This window comes from Sinocyclocheilus anshuiensis, unplaced genomic scaffold, assembly GCF_001515605.1.
Source record: "Sinocyclocheilus anshuiensis isolate Anshui unplaced genomic scaffold, SAMN03320099.WGS_v1.1 scaffold536, whole genome shotgun sequence".
Classification (NCBI taxonomy): Eukaryota; Metazoa; Chordata; class Actinopteri; order Cypriniformes; family Cyprinidae; genus Sinocyclocheilus; species Sinocyclocheilus anshuiensis.
The window spans coordinates 2663810-2681277 of NW_015557179.1; the positions used below are offsets into that span (position 1 = coordinate 2663810).

A 17468-nucleotide genomic window follows, 5' to 3' on the forward strand; every position below is an offset into this window, starting at 1 on the left:
AGGATTTGTAAAGAAGAATGTCGGAGGATTTCGATATAAGCCAAGAGGAGATTTGTTTTCCTTTGCTAAAATAAGGAAACTTTGCATCTTTTGATCCTGTAAACAAACGTTGGTTTTCACGGGATGCACCTGCGCAGCGCTGACCTCATACGTCATGCTCCCGGAACTGCTTCCGTTTACAACTGTTGGCGCAAGCTAGATTGAAGTGATTATTACGTTTTTAATATGGATATTTTTCTTACAAAAACGCATCTATTTGCTACAGGAGGCCTTTGTTCATCCCCCCGGAGCTGTGTGAGGCACTTTTTTATTATGGATGCATGCGCTTTATTTCACTTCTTTTGGACTGATGAACTGCATCACCCGCTGACTGCCATTAAACAGCTTGGAAGATCAAAAATGCAGCCTAATTTTCATTTTGGGGTGAACTAACCCTTTAACCAATTTTCTTTGTAAAATACAATTAATAATGATTTATTAATGTTTAGATTAATATTTTCTTTTGCATTATACACTATCAAAAATATTTTAAAATATTAGCTTGAATGGTAGTCTCTTCTGCTCACCAAGGCTGCATTTATTTGATCAAAAATACAGGAAATACAGTAATACTGTGAAATATTATTACAATTTAAAATACAGTTGTCTATTTTAATATATTTTAAAATGTAATTTATTCCTGTGATACAAAGCTGTATTTTCAGCATCATCACTCCAGTCTTCAGTGTCACATGATCCTTCAGAAATCTTTCTAATATTCTAAAAGCATTTCAAGTTAAATATGAACAAACCATTGTCATCTGTGTGAAGGAGCGCTTGAAATTGTTAGCAAGAGCAAGTCGAGCTGGACTTATATCGCTGTAGTTCTGCACAAACTTCTCCATGGGCCTGTGAAACAAACACAGGTGTCATTTAATGCAAATCTAAAGACAGCAGCATGTCAAATGTTATTTTATAAGACTGAACCAAGAGAAACACATTGTAATATGCAGAATTACCTTTGCAAATAAGGTGGCATTCGATTTGCTGGCACAGTTTGGCTAGCGCACTTTGCAGCTAAAGGATCCATCACTCCAGCCTTACTGGGTAACGGCGGGTCAGGCGGCCACTGCAGATTCTGACGGCCTCCCATAGAGGACAGCGGGGTGCAGGCGGGATCATGGTAGGGAGGCATCTGCATGGGACCCCTGCTGTAGGGTACAGATGGCCACGACTCCACAGAGCCTCCGTTGATGCTCTGCTTATCCCCTCCTGAACTCATGTTGGGCTGGAAGTGGGCTGTTGAAGGGGAACTCAAGGGTTGGAAGAGGCTTGTGATGTTGCTGAAGCTCTGCTGGTTGGTTCTCAGGGCTCCGATCTCAGATGACGGCTCCTCCGGGCAGATGGGATTGAGCTGGAAGTCCTCACCATCCATGGGGATGTAGGGAGCCAGAGTCTCCAAGTCCAGATCACTCAAGTCAGTCTGGAAGGTCATGGGGAGAGGTCAAAGGTCAGAACAGATTTTTCTATAACACCTGATTCTGTTATTCCATAATCAAATGTTGACATTAAAAGGATCATGAGGAATCAATATTTCTCTGGAAAATAAAAGACCTTTAGAACAGTATTTTTTTCCTAAAAACAAAACAAAACAAAACACAGACTGTTTTTTGAAACAAAACAAGCCATAAATCAAACAAACAAAAAACAAAACACAAAATAAACCCAAACAAACCGAAACACTCAAATTTGTTTAAAATAACTAAAATGGACTGTTTTTGAAAAAAAATAAAATAAATCAAATCAAATCAAAACAAGACACTCACATTTGTTTCAAAGAAAAAAAGAGGTTTTTGAAGAAAAAAATTAAACTTTAATTTGTTAAAAAATGTGTTTGTTCAAAAGATGTTTGTATACACTTGACTGAATTTACATTTCTCATGGTCTTATCATACCAAATCATACAAATACTTATCATACAAATAAAAATGTATTTTTTAAATGGATGAGTTGGACTCATCCAAGGAAAGGCAGCTAACAATTGCTCTGCATATATGGGAACTCCTTCAAAATACCTTCAGAACAGTTTAAATATTCAGGCAATTAAAAAAAAAAAGTTCATGGAAAAAACCCCACTAACAATATGATATAATCCTTTTCAAATGACATATTTAAGATTTCTTAGAAATGTTAGCCAGTTATAATCTGAGTGAAGTATTTCTATATAAATGTTCAAGAGTATTACACACTTCATATTAAAAATAAAAACATAATTAATATTACAGGTTGAATGTTTCGTAACCTCTTGGTTGCAGGAAGTCTTGGTCTCTCGCGTGTCCAAGGAAAATAGTTTCTCAGTCAGCTCTACCTTCAGGTCATTGTCCACTGAGGTGTAGTAATCACCAGGGCTGCTGGGCTGTTCAATATATAACATACTCTATGATGACATACTGTACAGTAATCAAAGTTCATATGCAGACCCAACGTGTGGCGATGAGAAGATTTAGTATTTCTGTTTACCGTAGAGCAGCTGCTTAGGCTGGGAGTTGTGCTGCTGGGAGGCAGAGCCTGAGGCACAGAGAAAGTGGCGGCCATCTTGGCAGTGTCTCCAGCATAACTCGTCTTGTGGCCATGAACCGAGTGAGAGACAGGAGGAGCCACAGTAGACACTTTGCTGTACATCGGGTGCTTCTCATACTGGGAGTTACCTGAAAGAATTGAGCAGATGAATATTTGTATTGTAGGTAACAATCTGTGGCATAAAAAAATAGTGACAGACCAATATATCAGCCAGGCTGATTGACTAGCTGTTTTTATTTGGCCATTTTGAGATCATACTGTCTGATGAACCTGCCAGCTTGACTGATTGAAAAAAAGGTTATAGTTGGGTCAATCTCACAAAAGCAGTGGTTAAAGCTGCTTTATACATTATGCTGGTGAGATTATTTTGTAACACTTTAGTTTATGGACCAATTCTCACTATTAACGAGTTGCTTATTAACATGCATAATACTAGCATATCGTCTGTTTACAAGTACTTATAGAGCACATATTAATGCCTTACTGTGCATGACCATATTTTAGATCCCTTAAGTCTACCCCATTCCTAAACTTAACAATGACCTTACTAACTATTAATAAGCAGACAATTCATAGTTAATAGTTAGTTCTTAGTGAGAATTGGTCCTCAAACTAAAGTGTGACTGAATATTTTTTAAGAATTATAATGAAGAGATTTTTAGGGGGTAAATATGCTTAAAATTCCAAATGGTCCTAACTGATTTTCTTTGTAAAATATCGGTTTATAATTTTTAAATGAATAATTATTTATAATTAAAGTTGAGATTCATCATTTATTCCATAGATAATCGGTACTAGTCACTGGAAATCCCATATCAGTCTAAAAGTACAAAAAAGAAGATAGTTCTCACCAAAGTCAAGAGAGATGATGGTGTCACCAGGTGTAGGTGCCAGCTGGGTGAGATCTTCAGGCTCCTCTTTGAGTTTGGTGAAGAGCATTTCTCTTGGCTCACTGCCCAGGCCGCCTTTGCTTGGACTGAAGAAACGGTTCAGATGGTGAGGCTTGAACAGAGACTCAGTCTGGTCCATTGAGAAGATCATGGACTTCTCCTCAACGTCACTAAGAAAAGAGAGCACAAACTAAGACTGATAGCCTCGTGTCACTGTATATACAACGCTGTAGTGTAACAGTAAAGTCACAAGCATGCGCATTACACTGTGCCATGCCTCAAATGAGCTGTGTGAACATTCATCAACTTTTCCCCTTTGTGTTCCACAGAAATAATAATGGCATACAGGTTTGGAACGAGTACATTTTTGGATGAACTATCCCTTTAAGTTGTATTTTTTGTCTTCAATTGGATCGACAAGCGTCGATGAGCAGAGAACAGACTGCAGATGCAGTACAAACACATCACAAGCTTTGTCACCTTTCATTTTTTGCCTTACCTCAGCACGTAGTTCACGCACACAATGCACTGGGGCTGGGAGTTGCGACTGTTGTAGATGACGGTACCCTGGGTCTCCACCCACACATAGCCCCCATTCTTAGCCAACATCCTGTACTGACCGCTCACCGCCTGGCCTTTAGTGCACACTAGTGAGGGAAGAGGAGAAAATAGCGTAAAAGCCATCTTGAGAACACATGCATTTCCTAAAACTAACTTTTGGACTGACGTTTTGATTTAACGTCTGGTCCGAATGTTTTCTCAGTCATTAGACATGCTGTTTTGAGGATCTCTAAGAGGGTCTTGGGTAGCTATAACATAAACCGGGACAGACAGCCGGACCCATCAAGGGAAAGCTAACATAAGCAACAGGACAAACAGAGAGACGCAGACAATGAGGGATTGCTGATCTGAGTTTTGACAGTCTGTCTCCATGGCACGTTCGCCCTGGACTCGGTTCAGATCTGCCGTGGGAAGGCATTGGTTTTGGGTCATGCGGTTCATTCCCGGCCTGTGCATGCGCTGCTCTGCAGGATGGCCACGTTGCTGTAGAAAGCCTTGGGACTTTATACATGCGATCGGAAAGGAAGTCGCATATAAAGCCGTAGGTTCTAAGAGGAGGCCAGTGTCCCTGTGCCAACAAGCTTGGTCCTTCCTAAATATCACCTAACAATTTAAATAAAACATCTTGAGTTGTTGAGAAAAACATCCATGTAGTGAAATGGCTTTCTCATCCTTACGAATGGTTTTTAAAAATAGCAAAAATATTTTTTTATACATCCACTACCATTCAAAAGTTAAGGGTCTGTAAGAAGTTTTTAAAGAAGATCATTAAGGCTACATTTATTTGACACAGTAAAAAAACAGTAATATTGTGATATATTTTTGCAGTTTAAATGAACGGTTTTGAATTTGAATAGTTTCCAAAATGTAATTTATTCCTGTGAGCAAATCTGAATTTTCAGCATCATTACTCCAGTCTTCAGTGTCACATGATCATTCAGAAATCATTCTAATATGCTTATTTACTGCTCAAGAAACATTTCTGATTATTATCAGTGTTGAAAATTGTTGTGCTGATTAGTATTTTTGTGGAAACCATGATACATTTTATTTTTCAGGATTCTTTGATAAACTGAAAGTTAAAAAGAACCGAATTTATTTGAAATATATCAATCTTTTGTAAAATTATAAATATCTTTACTGTCACATTTGATAAATTTAATGCATCCTTACTGAATAAAACTATTAAAGGGATAGTTCACCCAAAAATGAAAATTTGATGTTTATCTGCTTACCCCCAGGGCATCCAAGATGTAGGTGACTTTGTTTCTTCAGTAGAACACAAATGAAGATTTTTAACTCAAACCGTTGCAGTCTGTCAGTCTTATAATGGAAGTGAATGGGAATCACGGATTTGAGAGTAAAAAAAAACATACACAAACAAAACCAAATTAAACCCTGCGGCTCGTGACGATACATTGATGTGTAAAGACACGAAACGATTGGTCTGTGCAAGAAACTGAACAGTATTTATATGTTTTTTTTATCTCTGATGCACTGCAATGTCCGAACTGTCCTAAGCGTGTCCTCAACAGCCGGCGTGTGACGCGTCTTCTTCTTCTTCTTGCTTTACGGCGGATCGCAGACTTATAAGTGCATTACCGCCACCTATCTCTCAAACGGACCATTGACACTCTATCTACAATCTCAATTAGGAGTGTCAATGGTATCAATGTATCGTCACTAGCCGCAGGGTTTAATTTGGTTTTATCTGTCTATGTTTTTTTGACTCTCAAAGCCGTGGAGCCGATTGACTGCCATCATAAGACTGACAGACTGCAATGGTTTGAGTTAAAAATCTTCGTTTGTGTTCTACTGAAGAAACAAAGTCACCTACATCTTGGATGCCCTGGGGGTAAGCAGATAAACATCCAATTTTCATTTTTGGGTGAACTATCCCTTTAAGACTATTTTGACTGGTACTGTACATCCTGAACTGACTTAATCTAAATAATGACTATTGTCTGTCAGGGCTGCTTTACAGCAGAATATGAATTGTCTCCATAAAGACAATGCTTAAGCTTTCATAATTGATTCTGCTATTTTTCCTGTTTATGTCTGTGAAGTTGCTTTGACACAGTCTGTATTGTATAAAGTACTATAACGGTAACTTGACTTGGCATGCTTGTTATTTTAATTCATGAAGCAATAGATATATGTTGCTAACAGTGCAGGTTCATATTGCCTAAAAAGTCCAAGCGCTCACTATTAGTAACTGTTTGTTTTATGTTCTTATTTAACTGATTTTCTTTGCTTTGTTGCTTCTTTGCTTTTGTGATCATTTATTAAAAAAAAAAAAAAAAAGTTTACAGAATAGATGTAACCAGGTGCAAATTTTGTAATAAAACAAATGCATAACAAAGGTTCTCTCATCAGTGACTGGGACTGGGAAACAAAAAAAAATCCAAAATGGTCACCCTATGCAAAGAGTGCTTCTGAATGCATATGCATGTTCACTCTGAGATGTATACACTCTTTGAGACATGGGAATGTTTTTTATGGTCGTCTGATAAATTATGAAAGCTCTTAGAAAAGTTCAAGCGATTAGAAAAGAAAGAGACAAATAAGTGGTGCATTCAAACTCACAAATGCACTATAATGTCACGAGGCAGCTCCACTCTCAACAAGCCTAATCCAGATCAACACTTTTTTTTTTCTCCTCTACACACTTTGAAAAAGACTCTAATTACACGTTAACGTCACAGTTGACAGAAGCCACTCCTCATCCAGCATCTGATTAGGGAGCAATCTGGGACACCTGGCCCAGCGGAGGAGCACCGTAGCTGCGTTCTTATCTCCTCTGTCACCCCTAATGGGGGTCAAGATGTCCTAATGGCTGCTCCGGTCATCCTTAATAGAACCAATCCAATAAGGCTCTTTTGAATCGTATTCATAACTCAAACATGCAGGTGAAATGCAATTTGTTTCAATGGGGTGGGTGGGCTAGCGACATCAGTGTATATACATATATATAATTGTTTGCTGTGTGTGGAGAGTCTGTGTTTGTTGACGTCAACAGATATTAGGTTTCACCTCTGCTTAGCAAGAAAGAGACAGATAAATAAAAGCTAAAGGGCAATTAGGTGCAGGCAGCACGTCAATGGTAAAAAGGCGAGACGAGAGCAACTACGACTGATGTATATATGCTTTATGTATGTTAAGCATTTTATGTTATATAAATTCAATATAATATTTCAAATATTATTTAATTTAATATTATTATTAATATTATTTAATCCAAAATATCGCTTGTAGTTTGTTTTAAATATAAACGGGGTAGCAAACATATCTTTCAAGTTAAAATATAAGTTTACTATTTGTTTAACAGTTTTTTATTATGTTTATTATCAGTCTAAACTGTGGGAATAGTATTAATACATAAAAAAAAAAAAAAAAAGTAGAAACAAATTTATGATAAAAAAAAAAATCCAAATCCAAAAGATTTTCTTTGTACATTATTTGTTGATATTTTTAAATAATGAATAATTATTTAATAATTTTTAGATTAATAATTCACTGCAATATCGTTCAAACGTTTCAGTAAGCTTGAACAAAGTCTTGTATGCTCATAAAGGCTGTGTTTATCTGATTAAACTACAGTAAAACAGTAATATTATGAAATATTATTACAATTTAAATGAACTAAATGTAATAAATGAAATAAAATGTAATTTCTTCCTGAGATGCAAAGCTGATTTTTCAGCATCATTACTCCAGTCTTCAGTGTCACATGATCCTTCAGAAATCAGTATAATATTCTGATTTGCTGCTCAAGAAACATTTCTGATTATTATCAATGTTGAAAACAGTTGATTAATATTTTTGCATAAACTATGATACAAATATTTGAAATATAAATCTTTTTTAACATTATACTGTAAATGTCTTTACTGTCACTTTTGATCAATTTAATGCATCCGTGCTGAATAAAAAGTACTAATTTACTAAATATTAAAAAAGTACTAATTTCTGACTGGCTAATAAAGTGTGGGCCATTCTGTTATTATTATTATTATAATTTTTTTAATAGAGCTTCTGGACACCTATTTCAGTAATATCTGTGATGTAGAAGGAACAGTTTACGCGTGTTATTCTGAATAAACTGCTTTTCACCAAAAGGTTTAATTAGACAAAGCACAATGAACAGGATTCAGAGTATTATGAAACCACCGGGAAAAGAGGTCAACAGCTTTATGCATTCAGAAAGAAAGCAAGTGCAAATTTGCATCTGTGCGTATCTGTGTATGTACATGTAGACAAGTTGCAGTGAAGTAGCAGATATCAGATAGCAGTTACACACAGAGCGTGTGTTTAAGGCTGACTTGTTCTGTGTTGAAGGGCTGAAACAGTTAACCTTGGGAACGCAGGCCTCGCCACCTGTACTGACCTGATCTGCTGCTGCTTTCTAACCACACTCTCTAATCCTCCTCTCCGGTTCGCTCACACGACACCGTTTGACGCACGCAATGGTAAGGCGATGTTAAGAGTGTGTGTTGTGTGTGGCAGTCATATGATTATACATGTGGATGTGATTTTCTTTTTTTTTTAATATGGTCAATTATTTCCCAATAACACATGCTTGAAGTGTGAAAAAGAGAAAAGGTTTCTAGTTTTCTTACACAAGGCTTTTATTAGGGATATGCCGGTATCAAATTTTCATGTTGCGATTAATTGCTAATGCTTTTATCACGGTATACGGTATTATCACGGTATTTCAATTTAGTTTAAAAAAAGTGCTGTCATAATACAGTATAACAGGTTTAATAACTTTTTTCTTATAACAAAAATAACTGAACATTTAAATGCAATAAAGCAATACAGAAAAATGTATAAAGCTAAAAGTTTTACACAGATTAAAGTGCAAAAGAACTATAAAGACCAATAGGTATCACTTTACAATAAGACCTATATATCGCATTACCGAATACCGGCACAAGTCTAGCTTTTATACAAGGGTGGAAATCAATGACACGTACGGTTCTGGTGGCTTTTGGTGACGTTGTCGGAGTCCAGAGCATGATAGAAGTCATACGCCGATCGGCCGAGAAGATCTTCAGGACTGTAACCCATCAACTTAGTAACTCTGGAAAAAATGAGAGGCAATTAACACACTCACTCTCGCGCTCTCGCTCTCACGCACACACGCACACACGCTCGCTCGCATGCTCACTCGCACACTCACACTCACACATTCTCACACTCACACTCACACACTCTCACACTCTCACACACACACACACTCACACACTCACACATTTTTAGATTTTCAAAAAACTACATTCTGTGTGATTTATAAACTTGTTTACCCGTGGGGACCTCAATTTAGGTCCCCACCGTGACACGAGTCCCCATGAGTCTGTGTGTATTCAGGTTTAAGTCCCCACCAGAATAGAAAAACAGGCACACTCACTCACTCACTCACTCACTCACTCACTCACTCACTCACTCACTCACTCACTCACTCACTCACTCACTCACTCACTCACTCACTCACTCACTCACTCACTCACTCACTCACTCACTCACTCACTCACTCACTCACTCACTCACTCACTCACTCACTCACTCACTCACTCACTCACTCACTCAGATCTGCACAAGCTTAGTATTTTTTAAGCCAATTTAATAATGATCCATTTCATGTGATTTGTTTGGCTGATATCAAGAACTGGAGTTTCATACAGTTTCTGGGGTGAAGAATTAGAATGTATGTGAAATAATACAACATTATAGATTAATATAATATTGTATATTTAATATCTCTTTACATTAAAGGATAATATATGATGGTACACCGAAAAAAATATTTTTCAAAGTAATAAATAAAACAAGGATTAGTGGAGTAAGCAAAGAAGAAATGTGTTATTTGCCATTTCTGTGTAATTATTTGTGAAATTTACTAGCAATTTCTGATTTTTTACAGTGTATATTAAGAAAAATGGGCTTTGGAAATTTTACACGTATAATATTCCATAATATTATCAATTAAACTGAACAAAATCTGAGTTGAACTGAGCCAGATAATGACATTATTGTGTTCTGTAGAGGTTCTTTACAGCTGAAATTGAATTCTTTGAAACAACGCTTTATACAATACAGTTTATATAAATAACTCTGATTTGACTTGTTTTTAAATATTAAATTAAACCTGCTGAAGATAAAATGATCTCTGTACTAACAGCTATCACAACTATCATATAAATATCCAATTAATAGCTATTATAAATATATTTTTTGTTAATAATAAATGTAGTTTCTATATATTCTATAGTTTTGACAGAAAATAGTTTGGTAAACCAAACCAAATGTCTTGCTGAGAATAATATTAATTATAATAACAACAACAACAACAACTTGTCATCTTACTATATTGTGTCTTTCTATATTGCTGCCTATTTATAGAAACAATAGGCCTCACAAGGCCTTTTTGTTTTATTTTTACATGACATTTCCAGTTACTGTGATAATGTGTTTAAGCCCTCTCCATGGTTACTTTGTGTAACGGTTATGTGATTTTGTGTAATGAATGTGATATGAGTATTATTTAGTTCTGAAAGTGTGTGTTTAGTGTATTGAGCTGATCCTTGTATTGAAGTTACATAATGGCAGACAGCTGCAGGTCACTGACTCTGTATGCATGAGTGTGTGTGTCTGCAGGCCTCTGTTCATTAAAGAGCCTTCTATTCACCAGTCATTGAACTAACCACTTCTGAGCTGATCACACACACACACACACACACACACACACACACACACACACACAGAGAGAGTACAGGGGCTGGGGTGGATCTGAGCCAATGGCTGAGTAAAGTCTGCACCTACCAAAAGGCAGTGTTTTTGCAGTATCCATGAGAAAAATGTGGAAAACTGATCAAAAGCTATTTTGAAATAGACAGAGGTTGTTGTTTAATTAAGGCCTTGAACCCCATTCCAGATCTTTCCATAGACGCTGTGCTCCAAAAATGAAATAATCATGTTTTAGACCAATCTTCTCTGAATTTGTGTGAGCTACCATCACAATAATGAGCATAATTACCACTGGATGGGTGTTTGAATAAGTTAAATGACTCTATTTTCCTCTTATTCTCAAGGTGACATAAGTCTAGGCTCTTGTAGAAAGCAGGGCACGCTTTCAAAAGCTACTGCGGAACATTTAAGCATTTTAGCAATCATTACGTCCATTAAACAAGTCTCATCTGGTCTTTAATATAACGTTTTTCCCGTTTTTCCAGTTCCTCATGCAGGCTTCACCGACAAACCAGCCATTATCCGTGTGTGCAGGTCAATGACATGGCACAATATTTTTTTATTATATATTATCAGTTAATTTAACATAAAAAAAACCTTGTTACCTTAAAAAAAGTGTTTGAAGTGGTTCTCACAAGTCTTTTATTTTAATTATCATACATTTCATGTGAATAATATATATTAAATATATTATAATGTATATATTATCTAGATACCAATGTATTCAACCTTTTTTTTCCTCTGGTGTTTATGGATTTTAAAACACTGTGCCGTAAAATCTCTAACATCATTAGCAGGGAAGCGGGTTTAGCGTTGTGATTATTGGGTGGGGATATTAATCACAGAAAACATGACGGCGAACACTTTGAACTGTGTTGAGAACAGCAAGCTCTTTGTCAGAGGAGACAAGAGGAAATATTACGGTTAAAACGATGGACATAATGTTTAATGATGCCACTGCCACACTGCTTGTTTGGGTCTGGACTGTCAACCATATTTGACTTACCCAATTAAGAGTCATTTCACCCATTCACATATTTGCCCTGCTGCTGCTGACCTTTATATTTTGGCTTGTTTGCTTTAAAGACATTTTCTTCTTACTACCAGTGTTGTTATTGTTAACTAAAGTTTTTTATTTTTTTAAATATTGAAATAATGTTTAAATAAAATAAAATATACATAAAAAAAATGAAACAAAAATGTTGCCTTGGCAACTAATTGAAATAAAATAAATTTGGGGTGAAGTAAAATGAAACAAAATATAAATAAAATGAAGATAAATAAAATAAAATAATGATAAATATAAAATAAAAATAAAATTATAAAAAAAAATTAAAAAAACACAACAAATTTAAGAAAACTTAAATGAAAACTGAAAATATAAATATAAAGGTTAATTCAAAATATTAATAAATACTATAAAAGACACACACACAAAAATTCTATTGAGTAATGGCTTACTTTATAATTATTCTCTCTCTCTCTCATATATATATATATATATACACACACACACACGTTTATTTATTTATTACATTTATTTATGAAATTAATTTTGTTTTAGATAAAATGTTAAATATGTTATGCTAGGAAATTTTATAGAAGAACTTAATTTTGAAATTTTATTTGCCATTTTATGTAAATAAACTAATAAATTACTATTTTGTTTGATTTTAATAATTTTATTTATTTAATGTTTATTGATACAAAATAAAATCACACAAAACAGGGATTTGAATTAATTAAATTAATACAGCGTTTCAAAATGGCAAACCGAACGGAAAATAAAGAAGCTCGTATTTGGTTAGAAGTTGGACAAGCAGGTTAAGCACCTCCCTTCATTGGCAAATTGTTGAATGAATGAAAGAATGAATTATTTATTTATTTTAAGAGTACCCTCTTATTGGCAGTGTCTGGTATCAGAAATTGTCAACAGGATTTGTGTTCATTTTTAACATTCATGAGTGTCAACTGACAACACAATTCTTATACTGTACATTTACTCCAAGAATGTGGTTTTGTACCTGTCATCGCAGTAAGTAAACTTCATGTCCATGCTGTGGCGACTCAGAAAGGTCTTGCTGTCGAGCGGTGTGTCAATGTTTGATGGATGGCCAATGGGCTCACACATCATGACCACACAGGTAAGCGGTGGCTCTTTAAATCCGCACAGCACTCGTGCGGGACAGCCGTTACACACCTTCAGATGCCCTGTGCAGTGCAGGACCTGAAAGAACAAGCGTCATCTTTATGAGCTACATGACATCTGACTCCAGGTCAGCGCTTATCGTAAAGAAGTTATTCACCTTCCAGCTGGCTGACTTGAGGTTGACTGTGCGCCCGCGATTCGTGACTGTGCATTTCATTCTCATGAAGAAATCCCTCTCTGTGCTCAGTTCCTTGCCTTTCTTTCCCATGCCTGCCAATTAACACACACACACAAATGTAAAGAGTGTCTCAGTTTAGACATGGGCCAAAAATCCCAGGAAAACATTCCTAGCATTCTCCTTCCGTGCAAACGGAAGCAAACACAAATATTTTTTCTAGGCTTATCGAATTCCAAAACATCTTACAGCACTTTCAGCTTTCAATATCATCACTTTTATAAAAATAAATGTGTAAGCTAAAACCAAGCAGAAAAACAGTGTGTCCAACGGGGGGTTGTTCAGAATTTTGATTACTGAAATCTAAAATTAATTTAAATTTCAGTAATCAAAAAGCTTGTCTAAATAACTGAAATCATTAAACGAATACAATTTAATCACAATTTATTAAACAAAAATTACATTTATAGGGCCCTCTGAAATCCATTTTATTTTTTTCCCAAATTATTGCTTTTTATTTATTTATTTTAAATTCTGTTTTAATGGTTTAATTAAATGTTGATAATCAAAAATGTCTAATCAATTGAATTAGATTTTTTTTTTTTTTCAGAAATTGTGTGTTGTCTGCTTTCATTTTTCTGGCTTGTTAATTTGTATTAAATCATTCATCAAAAATGATGGTAATCAAATGAAGGCAAAAAACATTAACAATTTAATTAATCTTTTAACTTGCAATCAAATGAAAATTTAACAATTCCTGATAAAAAGCAGCATGTGTCTTGCTTTGGACACACGACCCAGGTGACCACCTGATCCTCTCAAACAAGGAGGGCAACAGACACGCTGCAGCGTTTCATTACAGTGATGAGGGCAACCACCTGAAATAGCACAATGCAACTTGACCTTAGAGGTGAGAGGTTATAAGAGGCATGCAAAGAGGGGTAGGAAAGTGTGGAGGTCAAATAAAGGAGACGCAGAATAAAAGGGGAAGGGGCTGTGGGTGCATGATTTTGAGGGCATGATTGTTATTTCTTCACATAACTAATCCTTTCCTATGAAGCCATGTGTTTTCTTTACATTAGGCCTTTACATACTTGTTTTGGTATTTATGAAAGTCTGTTTGCAGAAGCAATAAGCACATTTCTTGAGAGGCTCCAGCTCCTCTTTCTCTACGGCTAAAACCACTACAGTCCAATTCATCTTCATAAGAAAATCCCATAAGAAAGCATGTGGAATGAATTTTACAGTACACTCAGAGCCCATGCTGAACTCCGTTTTGAATGTTAAAATGCTTTCACATGCTTTCAGAGTTTGAATTGAAACTGAAGAGGCTAGAAACCCGATTCACATACATGTACTTAATGTTTGTGTGATCATGTTTTCAGCTATTTAACACATTTTAACATGCAGATTTTCCCTTGAAAGCATCAGAGTCCTCTCCATATTTCTCTACTTGTATTTGATTGGCTGTTCTCTGGAATTCTCACACATGCTTTGTCTACATATAGCAGGATTTGCAGCTGGTGGAGCTGAATAAACAGAAGTGCCATACCGGCTTTAAGGCTGAGGTTCTCGCGGATCTCCTCATGGTCACAGGGGTGAGTGAACTCAAAGATGCTGTGCCCTGTGAGCTCCACCTACAGAGAAAGACATGCAGGTGCTGTCATTGCATTACACGTGAAACCATCTATTTTCCAGCACAGGTGAATCTCATGAAACCTGTCATTATATTACACTACCGTACAAAGGTTTGGGATCCGTAAGAATTTATTTATTTATTGAAAGAAATTAAAAGTTTTATTCAGCAAGGATGCATTCAAATTCATCAAAAGTGACAGCAAAGACTTTTATAACGTTACAAAAGATTTCTATTGCAAATAAATGCTGCTTATTTCAACTTTGTAATCCCCAAAGAATCTTGAGAAAAAAAAGGATCACAGTTTCTTCACAGCACTTCATAAACAACATAATATGAAATGTTTCTTGAGCAGTAAATCAGAATGACTTCTGAAGGATCATGTGACACTAAATAAATCCCAGGAATAATTTACATTTTAAAATACGGTATATTCAAATAGAAATCAGTTATTTCAAATTGTAATATTTCACAATATTACCGTTTTTACATTTTTTTTTTTATAAAATAAAATAAATAAATGCAGCCTTGGTGAGACATAAGAGACTTGTCTGTCTGAAACATAAAAAAATCTTACCGACCCCAAATGTTTGAATGATAGTGTATATAACATGAATTATATTTTGCATAAAGAAGATGAATCCTGTATTAGAATCATTATTATTAAGATATTTAGATTATTTTCATGACCATTTCCCACAAAATTCTCAACATCTTAATGCTTCCTGTGATTGTCTTTTTCAAAGTTAATTTTTTATTACTGTAATACAGTAAATGTTTCACTTTAATTAACAGTAAAAATACTGTAATACAATGAATTTTGTTGTCGAAAACAAATGCTACCATAATGTATAAATATTTTTCCATAATATACCACTATTTATTTGACATTACTTGGAATATTTAGCATTATGTAAATGTACATATAAATTTTTTTTGTAGTGAAATATGACCTGGGCATGTTCTTGTGATTCACAAGGATTATGGATCTTTAATCTTTGTCATAATAGCAACTTATTAGATAAACAGATAACAGGCCACTAGGGCTGGATATCGTTCAAAAATTGTCGATATCGATACCGATACCTTGACTTCGATACCGGTTCCTGAACGATACTTTTATCGATACCAATTTTATGAAATCAATTTGAACAAGATTACATTATATATATAAAAAATAATACAATGAAATTTTTAATAAAACTGTAATACAATGAATTTTGTTGTCGAAAACAAATGCTACCATAATGTATAAATATTTTTCCATAATATACCACTATTTATTTGACATTACTTGGAATATTTAGCATTATGTAAATGTACATATAAATTTTTTTTGTAGTGAAATATGACCTGGGCATGTTCTTGTGATTCACAAGGATTATGGATCTTTAATCTTTGTCATAATAGCAACTTATTAGATAAACAGATAACAGGCCACTAGGGCTGGATATCGTTCAAAAATTGTCGATATCGATACCGATACCTTGACTTCGATACCGGTTCCTGAACGATACTTTTATCGATACCAATTTTATGAAATCAATTTGAACAAGATTACATTATATATATATAAAAAAAAAAAACTTTGGTTGTATTTTTCAGCTTGTTGATGTTTATACAAACTCAAAGACTCATCTCCTGAGCCACTGCACAAAGGAACAAAATGTAACCAACCTTCACAGCACTTCATAAACAACATAATATGAAATGTTTCTTGAGCAGTAAATCAGAATGACTTCTGAAGGATCATGTGACACTAAATAAATCCCAGGAATAATTTACATTTTAAAATACGGTATATTCAAATAGAAATCAGTTATTTCAAATTGTAATATTTCACAATATTACCGTTTTTACATTTTTTTTTTTATAAAATAAAATAAATAAATGCAGCCTTGGTGAGACATAAGAGACTTGTCTGTCTGAAACATAAAAAAATCTTACCGACCCCAAATGTTTGAATGATAGTGTATATAACATGAATTATATTTTGCATAAAGAAGATGAATCCTGTATTAGAATCATTATTATTAAGATATTTAGATTATTTTCATGACCATTTCCCACAAAATTCTCAACATCTTAATGCTTCCTGTGATTGTCTTTTTCAAAGTTAATTTTTTATTACTGTAATACAGTAAATGTTTCACTTTAATTAACAGTAAAAATACTGTAATACAATGAATTTTGTTGTCGAAAACAAATGCTACCATAATGTATAAATATTTTTCCATAATATACCACTATTTATTTGACATTACTTGGAATATTTAGCATTATGTAAATGTACATATAAATTTTTTTTGTAGTGAAATATGACCTGGGCATGTTCTTGTGATTCACAAGGATTATGGATCTTTAATCTTTGTCATAATAGCAACTTATTAGATAAACAGATAACAGGCCACTAGGGCTGGATATCGTTCAAAAATTGTCGATATCGATACCGATACCTTGACTTCGATACCGGTTCCTGAACGATACTTTTATCGATACCAATTTTATGAAATCAATTTGAACAAGATTACATTATATATATATATAAAAAAAAAAACTTTGGTTGTATTTTTCAGCTTGTTGATGTTTATACAAACTCAAAGACTCATCTCCTGAGCCACTGCACAAAGGAACAAAATGTAACCAACACAATAAATCAGTGCAAATAGTTTTAATAAAGCTCAAATAGTCTTCAGTTTACACATCTGTTAGGCTACATGTACACTAGTGCGTGTTCGTTTTAAAACGCAT

The 17468-nt window shown here is 34.7% G+C and overlaps 1 protein-coding gene across 1 annotated transcript in view; it reads right to left on the reverse strand.

Moving 5' to 3' along the window:
• The window catches only part of LOC107678508 (endothelial PAS domain-containing protein 1), a 50951-nt gene that overhangs the window by 2032 nt on the left and 31451 nt on the right, over positions 1-17468 (reverse strand). Inside the window, exons 4-13 of the mRNA XM_016473783.1 lie at positions 14634-14718; positions 13064-13176; positions 12782-12984; positions 8987-9093; positions 3949-4096; positions 3411-3619; positions 2500-2687; positions 2282-2395; positions 999-1462; positions 792-888 (exon numbers count right to left, since the gene is read on the reverse strand). Of these exons, the coding sequence (XP_016329269.1) occupies positions 792-888; positions 999-1462; positions 2282-2395; positions 2500-2687; positions 3411-3619; positions 3949-4096; positions 8987-9093; positions 12782-12984; positions 13064-13176; positions 14634-14718 (1728 nt within the window). The remainder of the gene's footprint in view (positions 1-791; positions 889-998; positions 1463-2281; positions 2396-2499; positions 2688-3410; positions 3620-3948; positions 4097-8986; positions 9094-12781; positions 12985-13063; positions 13177-14633; positions 14719-17468) is intronic.